This window comes from Dreissena polymorpha, chromosome 3, assembly GCF_020536995.1.
Source record: "Dreissena polymorpha isolate Duluth1 chromosome 3, UMN_Dpol_1.0, whole genome shotgun sequence".
In the NCBI taxonomy this organism is placed as follows: Eukaryota; Metazoa; Mollusca; class Bivalvia; order Myida; family Dreissenidae; genus Dreissena; species Dreissena polymorpha.
The window spans coordinates 1,299,069-1,319,774 of NC_068357.1; the positions used below are offsets into that span (position 1 = coordinate 1,299,069).

The 20,706-nt window shown below is 35.1% G+C and overlaps 2 protein-coding genes and 1 long non-coding RNA gene across 21 annotated transcripts in view; 2 read left to right on the top strand and 1 right to left on the bottom strand.

Moving 5' to 3' along the window:
- The window catches only part of LOC127872720 (uncharacterized), a 161,314-nt gene that overhangs the window by 132,315 nt on the left and 8,293 nt on the right, over positions 1 to 20,706 (top strand). For 6 of the 18 annotated variants that reach the window (XM_052416061.1, XM_052416063.1, XM_052416060.1 and 3 more), the window contains 5 exons: positions 4,163 to 4,262; positions 6,162 to 6,804; positions 9,700 to 9,858; positions 10,168 to 10,465; positions 11,930 to 13,693. The exons of 6 other annotated variants lie outside the window; for them this stretch is intronic. In XM_052416061.1, the coding sequence (XP_052272021.1) occupies positions 6,229 to 6,804; positions 9,700 to 9,858; positions 10,168 to 10,465; positions 11,930 to 13,693 (2,797 nt within the window). In that variant the 5' untranslated portion in view covers positions 4,163 to 4,262; positions 6,162 to 6,228. The remainder of the gene's footprint in view (positions 1 to 4,162; positions 4,263 to 6,161; positions 6,805 to 9,699; positions 9,859 to 10,167; positions 10,466 to 11,929; positions 13,694 to 20,706) is intronic. 6 more of the 18 variants (XM_052416070.1, XM_052416071.1, XM_052416067.1 and 3 more) reach the window with 2 other exon arrangements.
- Positions 1 to 20,706, bottom strand: part of LOC127872735 (uncharacterized) — a 131,483-nt gene that overhangs the window by 102,558 nt on the left and 8,219 nt on the right. The gene's annotated exons all lie outside the window — the stretch shown is intronic.
- The window catches only part of LOC127872724 (uncharacterized), a 224,225-nt gene that overhangs the window by 80,734 nt on the left and 122,785 nt on the right, over positions 1 to 20,706 (top strand). The window lies entirely within an intron of this gene.

The following is a 20,706-nucleotide window of genomic DNA, read 5'->3' on the forward strand; positions in this document are numbered from 1 at the left end:
ATGTACGCGTTATCGTCATAAAGTTAACAAATCCTTGTACTCTGTCAACAAGTTCACACCTATGATTTCCTGAACTTACACAAGACAATTAAGAAATTTTGTTAATTTATGTACACTTCTATGCTAAAAAGAAATGATTACCTGGCAAGTAAAGTTGCTTCTTGAAAAAAAACTAACGATGAAAAGCGATTTATTAAGTTATTATTTATATATATATATATATATATATATATATATATATATATATATATATATATATATATATATATATATATATATATTTCTTTGTTTATCTAGTTATATAATGTGCTTTTTGTTCAGTATGTCATGAGTGCGATCGTCTTTTTGTATTTTTGTTTAGTATGTGCCTAACAAATGTATTTGCTGATTCTTCCAATAAACTGAAATTGTAACTGAAACGTATTATTCTTTTTAAGAACGGTTAAGGTTTTGCGGGTCTATGCATGCACAATGGACTTTCATTTGTACTGAGATTGAAGGTTAAAATTAAATTACATACGGAATTGACTTGGAATAGTTACTTTTCAAACATATATTTATTATCCGATACATATTGTAGTTTGTTCATGCATATAAATATGTAATATATGATAGTCCGGTAACACATAGACAGGTCTGTGATCGTTTATTTTTGTGTACACCGACTCTTTGTAGTTTTACTACTGACGTTTGCTTTAACAATGGAAACTCGTGTCGAAGTTATCTAAAACCAAAGCAACACAAACAACGCGTGATATACCAATCGCGAGCTTTGTACATGCCTTATTGCATACACTAGATCGTACGCAAGTCAATGGGCGATTAGCAAAGATATTAAAAAATCTACCTGATAAGGCTGTTTTCCTTCATAAAACACCTTCTGACGATGACTGTTGGGATCACGTGACAGTTTTTGTTCATTCCCAGTGACAGGCGTGTCATTTAATACCTTTACAATATTAAATATCATTGCAGAAAGTTCTAAGCAACGTCTTCTACAGTACGTTTTCAATATAAATGTCTTATTGTGTTTCCTTAAAAAAATATGTACATTTTTAGATGCTGAATATCAAATCTACGCATGGTCTACAAGATTGTTTCCTCAAGCAAATATCTTCTTTGTGCATTAAACAATTTCTTCACCACGTTAGCAATCGAGCTTCACTCACTAATGCCTCAAGAATGAAGTAAAGTTCAGGTGATCTACGTCATTAGGTATTTTGCATATGCCATGAACTATATATGTTACAGAAACTTTGAAACCTACAAACGCTCTTTGGAATTTTGGAAAAAGATTCATGATTGAATGAAGGAACTTTCATAAATCTTGAAGAAAATGCGTAGATTTGATCTTCAGCATCTAAAAATATGTGAAATAGAAAGAACGACAATATCTTTTGGAGAGATAAATGTACTTACGTTATAAGCAAAGGACCTGTGCGACAATTCCCGGGCTTTTTAGTATGTTTAGTTTACACCGTATTAACGTTTTCCATATATAAAAATGCTCACCCTTCCAACTTTAAGCGTCCGGTGGAAAGAGTGATAGAAAGAGAAAGTCACATGCTTGAGTACATTTCAACCGATGCGAATTGCAAGCTTTTTTCGCATAAAAAATAGTGGAGCGATACAGGGCCATCATGGCCCTCTTGTTTTAAAGTATGTCCTCCAAAATGTGACACATCAAATGTACATACATATATCAGTATCGTTGGGGCAAACGCGTCGTTAATGGTAATTGTTTTCAATAAACAGTTTATCTTAAGTTTGCAATTAAAAAACTGATATACATTTGCGAACCGTTTAACACTTTTTTTTGTTTTTTAGTGCACGTTTATTTCACGTGTATGCCATTGTCTTGTATGTTTAAATGGAGTACTACTTTGAAGTTATTTTTTGTTTGTTTGAAGGATGGGTTTCCTTTCGCTTTCTAGAGCGGTATACACTTAGTAACGCTTTATTGTTTAATATTTGCATAATCAACGTCTCTAACTGGCGTCTTGTTACCTGACAATGGTAAGCAAAGTATTCCGTTTAGTAAGCACGTACTGTGTTCTGTTTTAGGCATATTCAAGAATAAGTATGTTCGCATGTGTTAAAGTAAACATGTAAAATCTCTGTAAATAATACCGTCAAATGACATATTACGCACACCAGATGTTAGCGTTAAGTATAATAGAAATCAGTCAAATCAATATGTATGCAACCTTTGAGCTAATGACTTAAAACAAGTCCTCATAAATTAAATACTTGGTCAACTGAATAAAAAATGGAAACTTTTGATATCTTATGATAAAAAAATTCTTCAAAACATTCTGACATTGAAAATCGGGTCTAAAAATATGCTTAAAAGAAAGTAATTTCTTTAAAGGGGGGAGTTATGTTATATTTAACTGTAAACACGCGAAAATAATGTGTATGAAAAGAGAAATGATATTCGTACATTCATAATCTCGAAGGTCAAGTAATAGAACAAAAACGCTATGGACAGTTTTCATGCAATAACTTTTTATTTTGTCGTCTACGATATTGAAACAAAAAGCCGACGGAAGCACACAAACCGAAGCCAAAAGGGCATATTAATTGAAAATAAATATGCTCATAAAGTTGCTTACCGGATGAAAACACTACCCCATGCTTGAAATTACGAAAACGACGTCATTTTTAAAGTGAGTTCCAACTAACCTCACTTACACCCAGTAAGCTCCTTTATGCGCATGCCCACTGAGTGAATTCCAAATCATTTTACCCAAAGTATGAACAAACTAGAACGCAGTTGATATTCTTCTTTTCGAAAAAAAATAGCACAGTGTTTAATACTTCTCGTTTACACACGGCTATTATCTACGCCGAATTTTTTTCGGGGATATAGTAATTGGTCCCGTCCGTTTGTGCGTTTGTGCGTCCGTCCTTCCGTCCGAAACTTTGTCCAGCGCATAACTGCAAAACTATTCAATGTATTTACTTTAAACTTAGAATATAAACATATGGCAACTAGGAGAAGTGCAGTGACCAAGAATCATAACTCTATGTACCTTAGTTTTTTTAATTATCTCCCTTTTATATAATTTAACAGCAAATATTTGTCCAGAGCATACCTCTTAATCTACTGAAGGCATGTACTTGAAACTTGAAATAGAAACAGATGGCAAATAGGAGAGGTGCAGTGACTAAGAACCATAGCTCTATCTACCTTAGTTTTTGAATTATCTCCCTTTATTTAATTTCAAAGTAATATTTTTCCGGAGCAAAACTCTAAATCACCTGAAGGGATTTACTTGAAACTTGAAATATAATCAGATGACAAGTAGGAGGAATGCATTGACTAAGAACCATAACTATATCTACCTTAGTTTTTTTTAAATCTTCCTTTATTTAATTATATAACAAATTTTTGTCCGGAGCATCAATCTAAATCTACTGAAGGGATTTACTTGAAACTTGAAATATAAGCAGATGGCAACTTGGAAGAGTGCAGTGAACATGAACCATAACTCTTTCTGCCGTTGTTTTTGAATTATCTCCCTTTATATTATTTTATTATTTATATTTAATTATTTTATAATTTTAGATAATACTTAATTTAATTTCATTGTAAATATTTTAGCTTTTCAATGTTTAATATCTCGCTTTATCTAATTTTACAATAATATTTTAATTTGAACACTGAAGTATTTACTGTAAAATGAATAGATAAGTTTAAGGAAAAATACAGTGATCAAGAACAGTCACTGTTTATAGTCTTATTTTTCAATTACCTCCCTTTCTTTCATTTCCCTATATTTTATTCTCTACAGCTTAACTCCAACACTATATAACTTATTGATCCTTGAAATATAAATAGATGACAAAGGTGCCATGTTTTGCAAATATTAATCTACTCTCTAAAACAAATGTTGTCGTACAGTCAAACATATTTCGGCGGGGATTTGGCACTACTGTGACACGCTCTTGTTTCAATAACTTAAGGGAAACTTAACACATCTCGTGATTTTAAATGTGCTTTAAACTTATTAAAACTTTGTGAATAATATTTTATCGGAGACAGTCGTGTTAAATCAAGAAGTTACTTTAAGAATGGGTTAAATCGATTGAATATAGCACAATATAAGTCATATTGGAGATGAAGAAAGGTAACTATGTGCTATCTATATTTTTGCAGGAATTTCCATGGGTTTTTCCGCGATCTATGGAAACCCAACTATTTCATGATTCTGGGATCACATGACACCACTTCACAACTGTAGAACATTTTGTTACAGGTAAATTTCTGGAAATTTAAAATTATATATAATTATAAACATTGCATTGTGAATGTTAGTGGCTAACTGTTAGTAATTGATATATCAATTGTAATGACTGTTGTATGGTTGCCGATTGTGCAAAAATGTCCGCATGGGCAGGTTCAGCTACAAGAATTAAAAAAGGCAAAAAGCGGAATGTTGATAATATTGGCGCCCTTTTTCCCATTATGGAGCTATATTGGTTGTTCTCTTGTATAGTCGTATTTGCGGGATTTAAAGTCGACAACACGACAGAATGAGATATATATCCGATTATACCCGTTTTTGCGAAAGTCAGACATCACATCTTTAAAAAACGGCTGATGACAGTGATAGAGTAACATTAAAATAAATTTATTTTCGGATTTTTTTAGTTCAAATAAATGCATATCCTATTACTATTTGACCTTCGTATTGTGATGTATATTCTGTGTTCTGGGTGTTTCTTTTAATATGTATTAACTCATCGCTTATCACGCACTTTCGTTTTATGCTCGTGTCATGAAAAGGTTAAACTCCACTTATTCATTCAGTATCACACCAAAGTTTATATTCTAAAATAGTTTTATATCTCTTCTTGCATAGCAGTCATTCAACAGTGTGAGTCATTAATTATGTGGTTAATGCCTTTGACTGGATGCTATCTAAAAATATATACTTAAAGATAGTGTTTTCAGTTGTATGGAGCTTTTGTCGAAATAAGCATTACGAAACACTGTTTTATCGGTGTCTGTATTCAGTGGTGATGCATGCTCTCAATCTCCGCGCAGAGATGTCGTTCCATGCTCTCACATACTATATCTGCTACCACTAGAAAATCCTACCAGATTTTGTAGGATTTTAGTTGTTGTTGTTGTTGTTGTTGTTGTTGAAGTGTTATATTATGAAAGGATGTATCATTTTCTTGTATATTTTAAAAATAGTGAAAATGTGTAGGTTCATGATAAAAAAACTAAAGTAAAAAAAGGGAAAAAAAACAACGGGAACATTATTGTACCACGTGCTGTATTATGAAGGCAGGGATATGATGACCGGAAAAGGCACTTGCACGTCAACAAGTAAAAATTCCTGTCGACAGGGCGAACATTTATACAAAACATGTCCGTCCAAATGTAATTGTGTCGGGCCGCGGGATAGGTAATTTCGCGACGATTGAGCGTACTGTAATATACAAACAACTGTCCGCGATAAACACACATCATATTATTATAAACTCATATAATATAATAAGATACAAACATTAAGTCAACGAACCAACAACTAAACTGTGTATTAAAAAGTCATGAATTGACCGTCAATGCATTCAGCATCATCATAGAATTCGTCTTATTGGCACCTTTATTGTCAATATAATCACCACTATCCCCGCCAAAAGTCTCATCATCGTCAAAACAACAACATGTCCAACTTAATTCAGTCATTTGGTTTGCTTTATATTTTACAGCCTTTGCCTTTTAAATTGGGAAAATAAACCATGAAAGTGGGGGAAATAAACAGTATTAATATGATTATAAATAACAGTATTACACTTGTTTATAAGTGCACTGCATTTTTAAATGTATGTTATAAAGTGCTACAAAATTATAATGCTGTATAATAAACTCAAGAAACCAATTATTGAGTGTATTACAAAAGTTGGTTGTACTTAATACGAAAATAATCACCAATATCATGACCGACACCGCCATCATAATAATATGAATAATCATTATCTTCATGTTCGTTGTTGTTGTCAACGTATGCATTTTATCATAATGTTCATAATCAACAACATCAGTGTAATATGTGAACAACTGTGGTCCAACTAATTATATATGGATTTAAATGCCTTTGTTAACACTCGATATGACGTTTTTAATCGTTGTTTGCTTTTAACAGATGATGCTCGTGCTACAATGTGACCCGTTATAAAACACGATTTTCTTCTGATATGTAAATCATCATTATGGCGAGTCTGGCCGATGTTTTCACTGAGAAAGAAAGGACGAACTGGCTGAAGGCATGGCTTGCTGTGGATATTGCAAAGTCTGGATTAGATAACTTTGCGGAGACCGAGGCTAAAACTTTACATGCGAATATATACAACGCGGTCTGGTCAAGTGTTCAAGCACCAGCTGTGTGCATTGGCTGTCTCACCGCTAACTTACTGAAATGCCCAACTAAAGGAATATGCAATAAACCAGGCGCAAAGAGCTCATGTAACGCTATGCATGATACCGCGGCAAAGCAACCTCGACCATGCCCTACTAACGTGTGTAATAAAGTTCTTGACGAAATAAAAACACTGCACAAATTTGCTAGTCCTTCGTGGAAAAATACAAGGGCGCAGCAATGGGCACAAAATCCCTGGCAAATTGCAAAGGCGTATTTACCTCCGGACGGATATACTGGAAAGAGTTCGGTGCAAGACACGGACTTTAACGGAATCATCAGTTTTATGATGAATTGTAAACATTTCGACAGCAAGTTTTCGTTCCCCATAGCTCCAGGAAAAAACAATCCTCCGTGTTTACTGACAAAGGTATCAAACGTATTAAATTTTATTTAATTAACCTTTTTTCTGTTCCACGTCTCATATAAGTTCACATGAGCACATAGTGCTCATGGGACGTTGTAGGATACCGTGATGCCCGTCATCCGTCTGTTAGTGTTGTACCTAGAAGGGCTTGGGAGCCTGGGGATGTATATTTAAAAATGGCATATTAACGCGCGGTTAATTCACAAAAGAACGAAACCTGTACATGCCAGCGGTACATTTTACGGGTTGGTGACAGGTTAGGGGTTTATATTAATTATTATAACATACCCGCCTAAATGTTCATGTTGTTTTTGTGTGTATATTAAACCGAATTTTATTAAAATTTTTGATGTTTTCAATATCATCCATTTCACGTCCATGCCATTTAAAAGTGGCAAACATAATACAGAAGAAAATACATATTCTTCTGGTTATACACAGATCCACAACATATCAATACTAATCTTGTTAAATGATTTTAGATTTAGGGTAGACTGAACTCCAGTTTGCAAAGACGTTTGTATCTTAAACGTATTCCCCATCATTAATGGACACGCGAATTTCATTTATCCTTACTAATTATTTGATTTCAAGAGGCAATTAAGATCGTTATCAATAAGGGCGCGCGGTGGCTTTTGCTTTTGAAAATAGGCATGTGACTTCAAATTTGCGATGCGTCGCGGCAAAATATGCCTGGCAAAAAAACTATTGGTATTCTATACAGGAAATTTGAATCTTAGATGCATTGCCATTTATTCCAAATAATACAAAAGTCCTAAAACTGGTTAGGCTAAATTGTCACACGATTGTCAATACAATTGTTAGTTTTGTTAGGATTGAATTGTATAGGACACACTTGTTAATTATATAAAATATTCATGGATACAATTATTAGTACTAAATTATTTTCGTAAAAAAGATTATTGTTATTAAATTAAATCAAAATTACTGTCATGAAATGTATATTGAATTATATAGAAATTACCATCATAGTACAGAATCGTCATATTTAATTTAATGTAGAAATCATTCTCACAGAACATATACAACTATATTTACAAAATTAAGATATAGAATATATATTATTATACCCCCACAAGCGAAGTTAAGGGGGGTGTATACAGGAGTAAACTTGTTGTGTCGGTCTGTCTGTCAGTCGGTCCGTATTAAGTGTCCGCTCTGTATTTCAAGTTGTTTTCATCGGATCTTCACCAAACTTGGTCAGATGTTGTATCTAGATGATGTTTAGGTCGAGTTCGAAAATGGGTCATGTGTGGTCAAAAACTAGGTCTCGGGTCAATTAGTACGTTTTAAACATTGAGAATGGCGTCCGCTCTCCAATTCAAGTAGTTTTCATCCGATTTTCACCAAACTTGGTCACAAATTGTATCTAAATGATGTCTAGGTCAAGTTTGAACATGGGCCATGACGGGCCCAAAACTAGTGAGTTCTGACCATTCAGCATGTTGTCCGCTCTCTAATTCAAGTAGTTTTCATCCGATCTTCACCAAACTTTTTCAAGTTGTATCTAGATGATCTTAAGGCCAAGTTCGAACATGGGCCATGCCAGATCAAAAACTAGGTCACGGGGTCACTTAGTACGTTTTACACATTCGGCATGGTGTCCGCTCTCTACTTCAAGTAGTCTTCATCAGATCTTCAACACAATTGGTCAGAAGTTGTATCTAGATGATGTGTAGGTCAAGTTCGAACATGGGCCATGCCGGGTCATAAACCAGGTCACGGGGTAACTTAGTGCGTTTTAAACATTTCGCATGGTGTCCGCTGTTTTTTGTGGAGACAACGTGCAAAATATTGTGTCAATGCGGCATGTGAGGGTATTCGTCACGTCTCTGAAAAAGCTGTAGTTTACTTATACATAGAACTATTATCATTAAATGTTCTGCAGTATAATACAAAAGTAGTTTCTTATTTTCTATAAAAATAAGTTTATTTCAAATTTCGGAAAATTAGGTTAGAGTAGAGGTTTTTCGCATTACCGACGATTAATATTTTTAACTTTACTATTTCCTTCCCTCGGAGGTTATAATGTAAATAAATGTCGTCGCCATGAATTAATTTCGTTTTAGTTCCTCTTAATTAGAGCACAGGCAGACATTTTGATTGTGTGAGCAAATCAGATAGTCTTTGGATATGCTAAATTGCGACGCAATACAAGTGTCACATTTCCGTTATGTCTGTCACTTTCCGGCTATATTATTAGTATTTAAGATGCATAAAATCACGAACTAGTCAGTTGTTAGGGAGGATTTGGCTATAAAATAATTTAGACCGTTATTTATATTGAAGATATTGAACATTTTATCTTAGTTTGAATATTTAAGCAAGTTAAAACTACTTTGAGCCTTGTGTCTTCAATTAAATAAGAGACTTGTATCCGAACAATATTCCACTATGGGACACGTTCTAATTTTAGGACATTATACCTGCAACACGTAAAATGAAAGAAAACAAGAACAATAATAATAATGCAATGTAACAACAATTCTTATTCATACTAACAATTGTATTATTAAACACGATTATCATTTTACAATACTAAACAACTTTATTTTATATACCGAACGCATACATCACACGACAGCATAAGTGTTACATAGAAGGTTAAAGTGCAGATAATGCATTTAAAAAATAGTGTTTAAAGTGTTCAGATGCTGGACATAAATAATGCACGTATCACAGATGTCACCTTAATAAATGTAGCCGTCTTATATTAATGATAACGCATGAGCAAGTACACACAGTGTTATGTGGTAATCGCGATTAAATAATTACATTTTTAATATTGCACATTGCATGCTATACCCTATTTTAAAAGGTTAACGCAAACACATAAGGCAAGAATTGATTTCATACATGGATTTTTGATAATTTTAGGCGCGTGACATTGGCAGGACTGTTCGTCACTCGTCTCAGTGTAAACTTACAGACGCAGATCTCCAGGTCATCTTCACAACACTGACTAACCTGCTGACTGACCCAACGTGTCTTGCACATGACGTCGCATCACAGGAGGCTGTAAACAAATTAGCAAAAGTAATATATATTGTTAAATGACAAATCGTATCGATGTATATTTGTTATTCCTCAGAAAGAGGATGAATCACTTTCATGTGTTATTAAGCTACACCACAAACGTTCTTTACTATTTAGCTGAAGATAAGCATATCAGGCTTCTATAATACATTTATATGATGTTGATGTTATATTGGACAATGAAATTAAGAGCACGAATCATATATTTGTTAAATAAGCATAAAAATCTAAATAGTCAATTTATGGTTCAGTTCTTAAATGGAAAGGATGTGATGAATGTATGTCCAATGTACTCTTTCTCCAATACAGCTACAAAACGACATATTGAAGATAACCACAGAAGAAATAATGCATTTACTGGGCGCTGTCCAAGATAAACTGAAGGAAGCTGAAAACTTAACTGAGAAGACTCTTCACGAGATAAGGGAGTCCATTCAACGATATATGAATGATCTCAAGGAGCACAAGGACACATGTAAACAGCAACTTGATGAGCACACTGGAGCATGTGTAGTGAAACTGGATGAGCACACTGAACAACTTAAAATTGCACTTGATGAACATTCTCGAAAGCCTGTCGAATCAAACTATGAGCAATCCTGTGAAGGTATAATGGAATTTGTATTGTACTTTTAGTTGCTTATAAATAACATTATATTCATATTTTGGAACAAACAAAACGTGATACATAAATGGCCTAAATGACCATGCCTCCATTTAAATAGATTTATATTGCTAATGATTTTCTCTTCTCTAAAATTTCGTATGGTTTTCCCCTACAATTTTGTTCAAATCATTTCCCTGTTGAAAAATGGCCCCAACATGAGGCTACATTTATATTGTTTCTGTTATATGTGTACAGTGAATACTTTAGAAAAAAAATTGTCTGAAATCGCAAGGGTGCAGGTTAATATTTGTGCATGTTGTATAATATTCTTGTTCACTACCCACACTTGGATCGCCCTGGGTGACTGGTTCCCGATAAAATACGTATACAGTCCAACATATGTAAAGCGGTCAGTCAATGGAAGTGACCCATGTTTGACCCACATGTTTTCTACTACATTTTGGACGCTTCAAATGTACAATCCCATTCAACTCACACCCGACAATTATTTTAAACTTATGCTTAACCACAACTGCACTTGCGCACGCCCAACACATTACTTACTTTCAATCAAAAGCGCACTTTTCCAGAATTAGACAGTTTCGCAAACTTGATTCGCTCCTCTTAAGTTTAAAACTTGCGTTTACCTCAAATTGATATTCCGTTATATGTTATTCCGATTGAATGTAAAATTGACGTACGCTAGAAAGTGCATTAAAAGAATGATCTAAAAATGTTATTTTCAAATCACTATATATTTGTGTAATTATAACCTCAATGTTGTAAGTACTAAGCTGTTATTTAGTTAGTGATAAATACGTTTAAAGGTTTTGTTTCTGGGGATACAATTTATTTTATGGATTTTCTAATTATTCCAGGAAAACAAACCTCAACTCCCTAGTATTTGTTTTATCAACGTGGGCCGCATATATCATATGAAATGCAAAAACTGAATTCAGATTCTTTATCCACAAAAATACTCTATGACGTAAGTGGTAAGAGACAACAGGAATATTGATTTGATTTTTACTTGCTCACCTCGAAATGACTGCCTCATGACCACATCACACGGGTAAAAATGGCTTTCGGCGTGACAAACACTGGCCGTTGGATGCATATCCTGATGACCGGTATTGTCAAGTGTAAATCAGTTAATAAATATGGCCATCAGGGTGTGCACGTTTCTTCATGTTGCAATAGTAAAGTATTGTGTACACATCTATTGTCCAGTAGAAATGCAACTTGCTAACACATTTTGTGCTCGTGATATCTCGTCCAAATTACAAAATGGTTTGGGAAGCATCACGCAATTTGCCAATACGTTTCAGTTCCCAAAATCAGATGAGCCACCTACATGTAGGGCCTAAGACCCACTTCATTTTAGTCGTGCATACACTTATACCTTAATAAAAGAGCATGCAACGCAACTTTTGTCAGAACAAACCCTGCTTTTCTTTATTTCAGATCTCCGTCGACGTTTGATTGAACATTACAATGACAACTCTAGCTTTGTGCCTCTTTCAATTTTGGATGAGAGTCTTGATAAGCCTATAAAAGACATATATGCAACGCCTAAAATACATCGAATCGACATTAAGAACGATGGTTCACGCAAAATAGAGGAACCAGTAAATTTTTACAAAGAGATGTTTTACAAACACGATCATTCAAATAGACGCATTTATATACAAGGCGAACCCGGCTCAGGAAAGTCAACTTTTGCAGCTAAGTTAGTTCATGATTGGTGCCATATAAATCAGCATTTATTGACTGCTCCGAATAAAAATACAGCGTTTAATGACTTGATGACAATTCAAACATTCAAGTTCCTATTTTTCATCTCGTTGAGAAATGTGCGGGGACAGAAGGATATAAGTCAGATGATTAAAGACCAGCTCGTTGATCAAATGTACTCTGAAGATGATCTTGATGGTGTGTACACACTTTTAAAAACAATTATAGAAACTGAACAATGCCTCGTAGTTCGGGATGGCCTTGATGAATGGGTGGCTCCTGATTTTTGTAACCTAGCTGAACCTTCTATGACAGGATTGCGGAAAGACAAAGTCACGGTTCTCACAACAGCTCGACCATGGAAACTGGCTGATGGACGAATCAAGAATTCTCAAATCGACATTCTGATGGAGATTCAGGGTGTAAGCGATCCGGATATATTTTGTGCAAATATACTCGGTTGCATAATTGACGACACTAAGGATCTGGACAACACAGTCAAGGAATTTCAAAATTTTGTTAATAAACGGGAGCTTAAATCGTTATCATCCTCACCGATGTTGTACACACTGGTCATCTGCACGTGGGTCGACACGATGAAAGAGGAGGAACATTCGAAAGAATATTCCTTATGTGCATTATACACTTCTTTGCTTGAAAGTCTTTGTAAAAAGACCACCAGTACAACTGGTTATTTTAATAATTCAAACCCTTCACCTGTAGATTGTTTTTCTAACACAAGTTACCTACAGCCAAACATTGAACTCTTAGATAAGCTTGCTGTTGCAGCTTGTAAATTGCTCTTCTCATGTGAAAGAGAAACATCTATTGTTTTTAGTGACATGGCATTATCGAACTACTTTTCTGGGGAAGAGTTCACACTATGTAAGACATTCGCTCTCAAGGCAGGAATATTAACAAACAGGAAAGATAAAAATAGGACTGGAAGCTCGAACTCATTCATTCACAAAACTATTCAGGAATTTCTCGCAGCATATTATATTGCATGCAATACATACGTCATTGATGACGTTGTGGCCGGATATCTGAAACGCTACAATGATTCTTATCTTGATTTATCTCAAGTGTTCATATTCCTGTGTGGGATGAACACCATTGCTGCGAATGCATTGTCCGGTTTGATGGACGAATATCACGTTGCTAGTTGCAGATTTTGCGACCATTGGCCTTGTGAGCTTCAGAATATCACTGAGACTGGAATCAGAGAGGCAGAAGCCGGCAAACAAAATACCATATTGCCGAAACTCAGTCACGTTTCCATTGATGACAACAACATTCGATATTCACATCGTGTCTTGTCTGCAACCGCCTCCAATATCCAGTCATTGCATATCAACACACGCGTGTTGGCAATTTTAGGAAAGCTGCCTTCATTCGCACGTGGCGAGCCTAAATCTCATTTTGTGTTAAACCTGGCGTCGTGCCACAAGCTGAAAAGATTGCGTCTAAACGGAGATTACATATATCTTACAGGTAAAGTATTTTATATGTTATAACTAAAACTAAATGAACGTTAATATTCAGCATATAGTTACCAATTGTATGATGTTTTTAACAAAAATTGGTAATTAAATCGACATGGAGTTCAGTCTGATATAAATGGTTTGTAAGTACATACTTGTTTTACATGTTTCAATATGGATACTGTTGGTTTAATTAATTGGAATTTATCATGTGCATCACCTTGCTTACGTTGCGAGTAGACCAGCAAAGTTAATACCAACTTCTTAATTAATATTTCTAATATGATCGGCAGTAAGGAAACATTTCACTGAAAATTGCAGTTTTAATACAAAAAATATAGGATTATTAAACATGTCTTGTTTAAGAAATAATATTTTTATATCATGGTTTGTTGTCGAATAACCAACAGTAAGGAGTATAGATGCGTAGGAATTAAATCACGAGTGCGAAGCATCTATACTCCTTACTGTGAGTTATTCTACAACAAACCATCATAGAAAAATATTATTTCGATTCTTATACGATTCTTATTGATTTGGTTCAAGCTTTTGGACGTGAACTATATTTTCCAACACTCCGCCCTTCTTAGTACAAAGTTCACTTTTTAGTGACGTCATTGAATTGTACAAACAGATGGCGTCGTTAACATTCATAAATATTTTGCAAATGACATCACTTTCATTAAGAACAACAATTGTAAATGACGTCACGTTTGTTGATGCTACTGAAAAGCTGACATGCTATAAATATTTTCTTAATTATGTTTCTTAACAAATAACATTGTTTGTAGGCGTGGTTATGTCACTTATCACCAAATATACAATTTGTTGTTTCATTACATTTATAAATATGCTTCATTTATTACATTTCTTTTAGAGCGGGATTTAGCACGTGCATTTCACTGCAATATTTTCTTTATTTATTCGGAACTATTTTCGAAACATTAAGCTCCGCCCATAATTTATTGCAGAATAACCCACACTTGATTTCCTTCTTTGTTTATAGAAAACAAGTCGCGTGCCGTGTTAGAATTGATTGTAATATATAATGTATTAAGATATATGATACACATTTATTATACATTTTTAATTTAATCTTCATTAATAGTGGATGTGAAACATTTAGTCTAATATGTTTTAAATATTATCGACTGCAAGAGAGCGCATTCATGTGTGGTTGACATTTTAAATCCCTTTTTTGTTCATTCATTCGTTCGTTTTCGAACAACATCTCAACAACATCTGATATGACACTAATTTGTGAGCTCTTTAACTCTTTCACGGGTTCGATTCCCAATGTGGGAGCGTTCTTTACATCTCCCCAAAACACATTAAGTAATAGCTCCATCAAGAAAACGGACTAAAGAGCGTTTTAATAAGCTTTAATAATCCAATTCAATCGAGCTAAACTAACTAATTTTAACTAATTTGTTAGCTCACCTTTTTGTTGCGCATACCTTGCTCGTGTCGAGATTTTATGATCATATGGTGTTCATCATTTGTATTTCGTCGACATTTACGCACGTAACACGCACTTAACTCTTCAAAAACATTAACAGAACATTTGTCCCATTGATTTCGCGTCAGATTACGAAACTGGGTCATATCGGGTCAAACTTTAGGTCACTAGGTCAAATAAAAGAACAATGTTAACTCTCTAGAATTCTTATGTTTAGTTTAATCTCTTCCAATCAGGACATTTGTTCTAATGATGCATCGGCAAAGTACGAAACTGGTTCAGGTGCATTAAAAATAATGGCGGCCAATGGGATGAGGCTGTTTCATTTTCATTATCTAGTTTAAGTGAAACCTTGTTAATACATTTTCGTCCAATCATCATTTAACGTGTTCATATCATTTGTTCTAATAGTATATCGGCCTATTTAATCAAATCAATCCGTGCCATTGCACAAAAAAATAACATATTCACCTGGGGGCGTGGCAGTTTTTCTTTAACGGCTTAAGCGAAATCTTGTTAACACTGTATATATAATGTTTATTGTTATAAACAACATACGATATTTAAATCGCTTCTGATCTATAAACACCGCCAATGTCAAGTCATTGCATATACCGTGTTTACTTGCCCATGGATAGCCTTAATCACATTTTGAGTTAAACCTGTTGTCGCCCCGCAAGCTCAAAAAATTACGTCTAGAAGGAATGGCACAATGGCTTAAAGGTAAAACTATATTGTATTGTATTTAAATAATTAAAAGTTGATAATTATTCACAATATAATTACACATGGTATGTAGTGTTAAACATAATGTTGTCGCCGAACGACAAGGAGTTCAGTCTGATATGAACAGTTTGAAGGTATTTATTTAAAAATGATATATTTAACACGGGCACTGTTGGTCAATAAATACAGCAGGTAATACAAATACGCCAATTTAAAACAATATTATGGAACATTTCTAAGTTTATACATTCGGACAAAATTGTAACAGATTAGCTAGATCTATTGTGACGCTTACTTTTAGCTTTTATAATTATCTTTCGCCCACCGATCGTCCTCCGTTCTCTTTCGTAAATATGTTATTTTTTTTTTGAACTCTAGATGCGATTTTTATTATTAAATCTTAATTAAACTTGATCAGAACATGTGTGCCATTAATATGTCGTCAGAGTTCGAAACTGGGTTATTTGGAGTCAAACACTATGTCAATAGGTCAAAGTAAACTTAGTTAACGCTTAAGAAGTCGTACTTTAGTCTAATATTCATTAAACAGAACGCATGTTCTAATGATGTTTTGCCCGAGTTCGACAATCGTTCTGATCCATTGAAGAAAATTGCGGCCAGAGGGGGGCTGGGTTGTGTTTTCCTTATCTAGCTTAAGTGAAACCTTGTTAACACTCAAACAGTAAGATTGTTCGTGAACTCATCATTGAACTTGCTCGAAATATTTATTCTAGTATATCGGCCATGTTTGAAAACATATTCCGGCCCATTGCTATACATTGTAACTTTGGGCGAGACATTTATTCCTATATGACTTGTGATAACCATGTTAAAACATTTTTGTTCAAATCATCGCGAAACTTGCTTAGATCATTTGCTTTAATGATATAGGTAAATTCGGTTCTGGTCCGTAGAAAAACATGGCCGGTAGTTTTCATTAAAAGGTTATATTGAAAGTTTTTCTTACATTCTTCACTCACAGTTTTTTCTGGACAATTTTCCATAAGTTCTAAGCCTTGTTGGAAATGGTTATTTTTCGTTTGTTAACAATGCCTCCAGGTGGCGAGCAAATGAAATTTAATTCATTTACACTGTTAACTTTGCAGTTTTTGAATTATGTCATTAAACTTATTCACAACATTTGTTCTATTGCCCGGCAGAGTTAAAAAAAATGGTTCCATTCCGTTAAAATGGGGCCCAGGAGTGCTGCAGTTTTCCTTACATTGCTACAGCAAAACATTGCCAACACTCTATAAGTCACATGTTCAGCCCAAGTATCATGAAACTTGTTCAGAAAATTATTGTTAAAACTATCTTGCCCAAAGTCGTGAAATGGGTAAAAACATCTTGCAAAAGCTGCCCAGAAAGTGCAGTTATTTTTTGTTTTAGCTGAGTGGCCAAGGGTTTGACGCTCTTGTTTAATTTCGCTAATTGTGTTTATTCAGGGATTCATCAATAAATCTTTAAACAGCGATAACAACGCAGAAAATAGAATATTGTTGAACAGTTATTATGAGGAAATTGTTTAACGGTATTTTATTTTGTTTTCTTTTTTATCATGTCAGTGATATGGTCGGCTGTTTTCGGAGAAAACCCGAGGTACTGTCATAGCCAGCTCGTCGTCCGCCATCCGGCGTCTGCCGTCCGCCGTCCGAGTCGTGCTAAAACCTGAACATTGCTCTAAAATCAAAGTGCTTCCACCTATAAAACTTGATATGTAGCTTCACCTTGATGAGTGATACACACCACACTCATTTTTTGGTCACTAGGTCAATGGTCACTGTGACCTCTAATTTAAAACTTAAATATAGGCTCTAAATTCAAAGGGCTTCCACATACAATTTTGAAACTTTATATGTAGATGCACCTTCATGAACCCACACGCCACACCCATGTTTGGGTCACTAGGTCAAAGGTCAAAATCACTCTGACTTCTAATGTAAAAATTTAACATAGACTCTAAAATCAAAGTGCTTCTACCTACAACTTTGAAACTTCATATGTAGATGCACATTGATGAGTTCTACACGTCACACCCATTTTTGGGTCACTATGTCAAAGGTCAAACTGTCCTCTCTTCCTTTTCTTCTCACAAGCTTTCATTTATTCAAATCTGCACCCATAGCCGAGCGTTGGCACCCGCTATGCATAGCTTTGGTTTTATGTTTGTCTTCAGCTTGCATTGTCATTGTAATTTGGTAAAAGTCGTTTTGAACGCCCCAAAACTTGCGGGATTTCATCATGTCCTTTTTTGTAAATGTTCGAATCCTATTTCGGTGATTTACTTTCATAATTGTGTCTTTGATATTACCCTGACAGCTAAAATGTATTTTACACACCGTAGTTTTAAGTCGGATCGAGTCAATGGATACAATAATTTAGTGTTATGGTTTCCTCGGTTTTGTGAATACCTTTTGTCCGTTTTTCATCGTGCGTCTTTAAACATTTAGCTTGACTCATTTGACTCCACAGTTCATGCAACTTTTTCAGAACATTCGTCACAATTATATATAGGCCTTGTGTTAAACTGTACCAAGTAGGCTAGGGTCAAAAATGGGCTACGAGGTGAAAATAAAAAGAAAGCTTGTGAACATTTTTGTGGCCACACATATTGCAAAGTGGTTAAAAATATGGTCCGAACGTGTTTTCTAACAATACATCGAAAAATTCAAAACGTTGTTAGTTGAAATTAAAAACTAGGTCACTATGTAACATTATTGATAAAGCTTGTGAACACCCTGGGGCAACATTTTCCTAAGATCTTCTTTTATCTGGACCCATCTTTACTTCAGCTTGTTAGTACATGGTAGCATACACCCGGTACAGTCTGCGTTGAAATGAATGTACCCGTGTCTACTTCGTGTACTGTAACGTTTGAATTGGCACAAATCAACAATACCCGGGAAAGCCAGACCAGTGGAGAAGTACCAACTTACTCTCTTTGCAAGAAGATGCACATTTTTGCACACCTCATTTTAAGACACTTATCTCTGTCCTCACTAGGTGGTCATTCAACTAGTTGTTGTGTACCAGGTCCTGCCACCGTCAGACACCAGAAAATGTATTGCATGTTTAACTGTACTTTTTTTCATGCATTCCTCTGTAATTAAGAAGTTACACAGATAGAATGGATTGAGCTCTTTGGGCCACCAGCTGACGGTTTTCTGCGGATGGTCAATCTCACTTTTATAATATAAAGTTCTGTTATTATGAGTTATGCGTTGAATGAAACAACAACATCTGGACATAAGACCCTGCCCCGTTCGCCCGGGCAAATTCTATCGCTGTCATGGCAATGGAGAAACGACTAGTGGGGGAAGTGTCCATATCTTGCTACATGTTGCCGCTGCTCTGATTCAGATAGCTAATGGTTATTTATATGCAATAACCGAAAATGTGTTAAATGCGGAAGAATAAAATCTGCCTTCTACCAAGGATAAGGCTCTTATATGAAGGCTATGAGTTTATCCTCTTATTCTCATTGCTATTGTGTTTCTCGCTATGATGCAGAGTTAAAACAAATTGCACCATATACTTTGTTCCAACGTGAGTGCATACAAAATATACCTACACCATTATATTGTACCGGAATTAAGAACATGAAATTTGCTGTCAATGCACGCCCTTTACCAGAAGTGTATTTCGTTTAGTTGGGTAAGTGGGAATGATCATATAACAAATAGACAGATCTTACCCCTTCAAAATCACCCCACTTCCCTTTGTTGAACTGGAGGCACAAACTTAACAAACAACGATCTTCAGCGCCCTGTTTCATACATTCAGGTATTGATCTTGCATATACAGAGATGCCTTCCTGTCGATCACAGAGAGTATTCCCGGTCAGACTATGATCACCACGTATTCGGGCTCCAATGTAACGGAAAATTCTTAGCTTGGTCAAACAATTTCAGGCGAGTGCAAGATAGACGAGGAACACTTTGTTAGTGTGCCCCGTAATTGACCCAAAATGATCGAAAGCAATCCAATCAGCTCCCCTGCCTGTATTACCATGCATTACAATTAAAGATCCGTCAGGAATAGGTCAACGTTTTAGACACATGCATCTTAAGGAGCTGACGGATCTTGTAAGTGAGAAAATTAAGGACCGTAATTGACCAATGTCGGGTAGCAGCATACAATAAAAAAATTATCCTTGGTTCTGACGAGGTAGAGAGTCATTTAAACATGTCATTTAACCAACTAAAAAATCCATTCTGAAAGAAAGGTTCTGATGATACATTTCATCCATTAACCAATAAGTGGTCATTTCTGACCATCCACTGTATTTATATTTAAATACAAACCATCCCAACTGCTAAAGTAAAAGGGCGTGCGCCGGTCAGAGTATTGCGTTGAAAACTCCTCGCGCCAAGATAACTTCTTTACAGTGCAGACTAATAACTAAATCTATGGCCAATACTATTGTTTAATGTTTATTACTAAACTGTCGTCTGCGGCTTTGCTCCTTTTGACAAAAAACGGTATGATTGTCAACTGCCTTTTTTATTTAAAGGTACGAGCTAAATTGTCTTTACAATAATTGACAAATCAAAATACACGATTGGTGGCCGTTTAAGGAATCTAAATACACAAACCTCGCATGTTTATCCGGCGATGTTTCGATAGAGCTAGCCGATCGGTATTTTGATAGCATTCCCTTTGTTTAAGAAATGTGTTGCCTTTCAAAAAATATCGTAATTTATAGGTTTTGCGTTAGAGCCATTAATTGTTTATCTCTTTTAGCTCAAACGAGAGGTAATGACACGAAACGAAGGAACCATTTCACTCTGCGAGTTGATTGAAATACATGTTGTTGTAATATTTCGAATCAAATATGC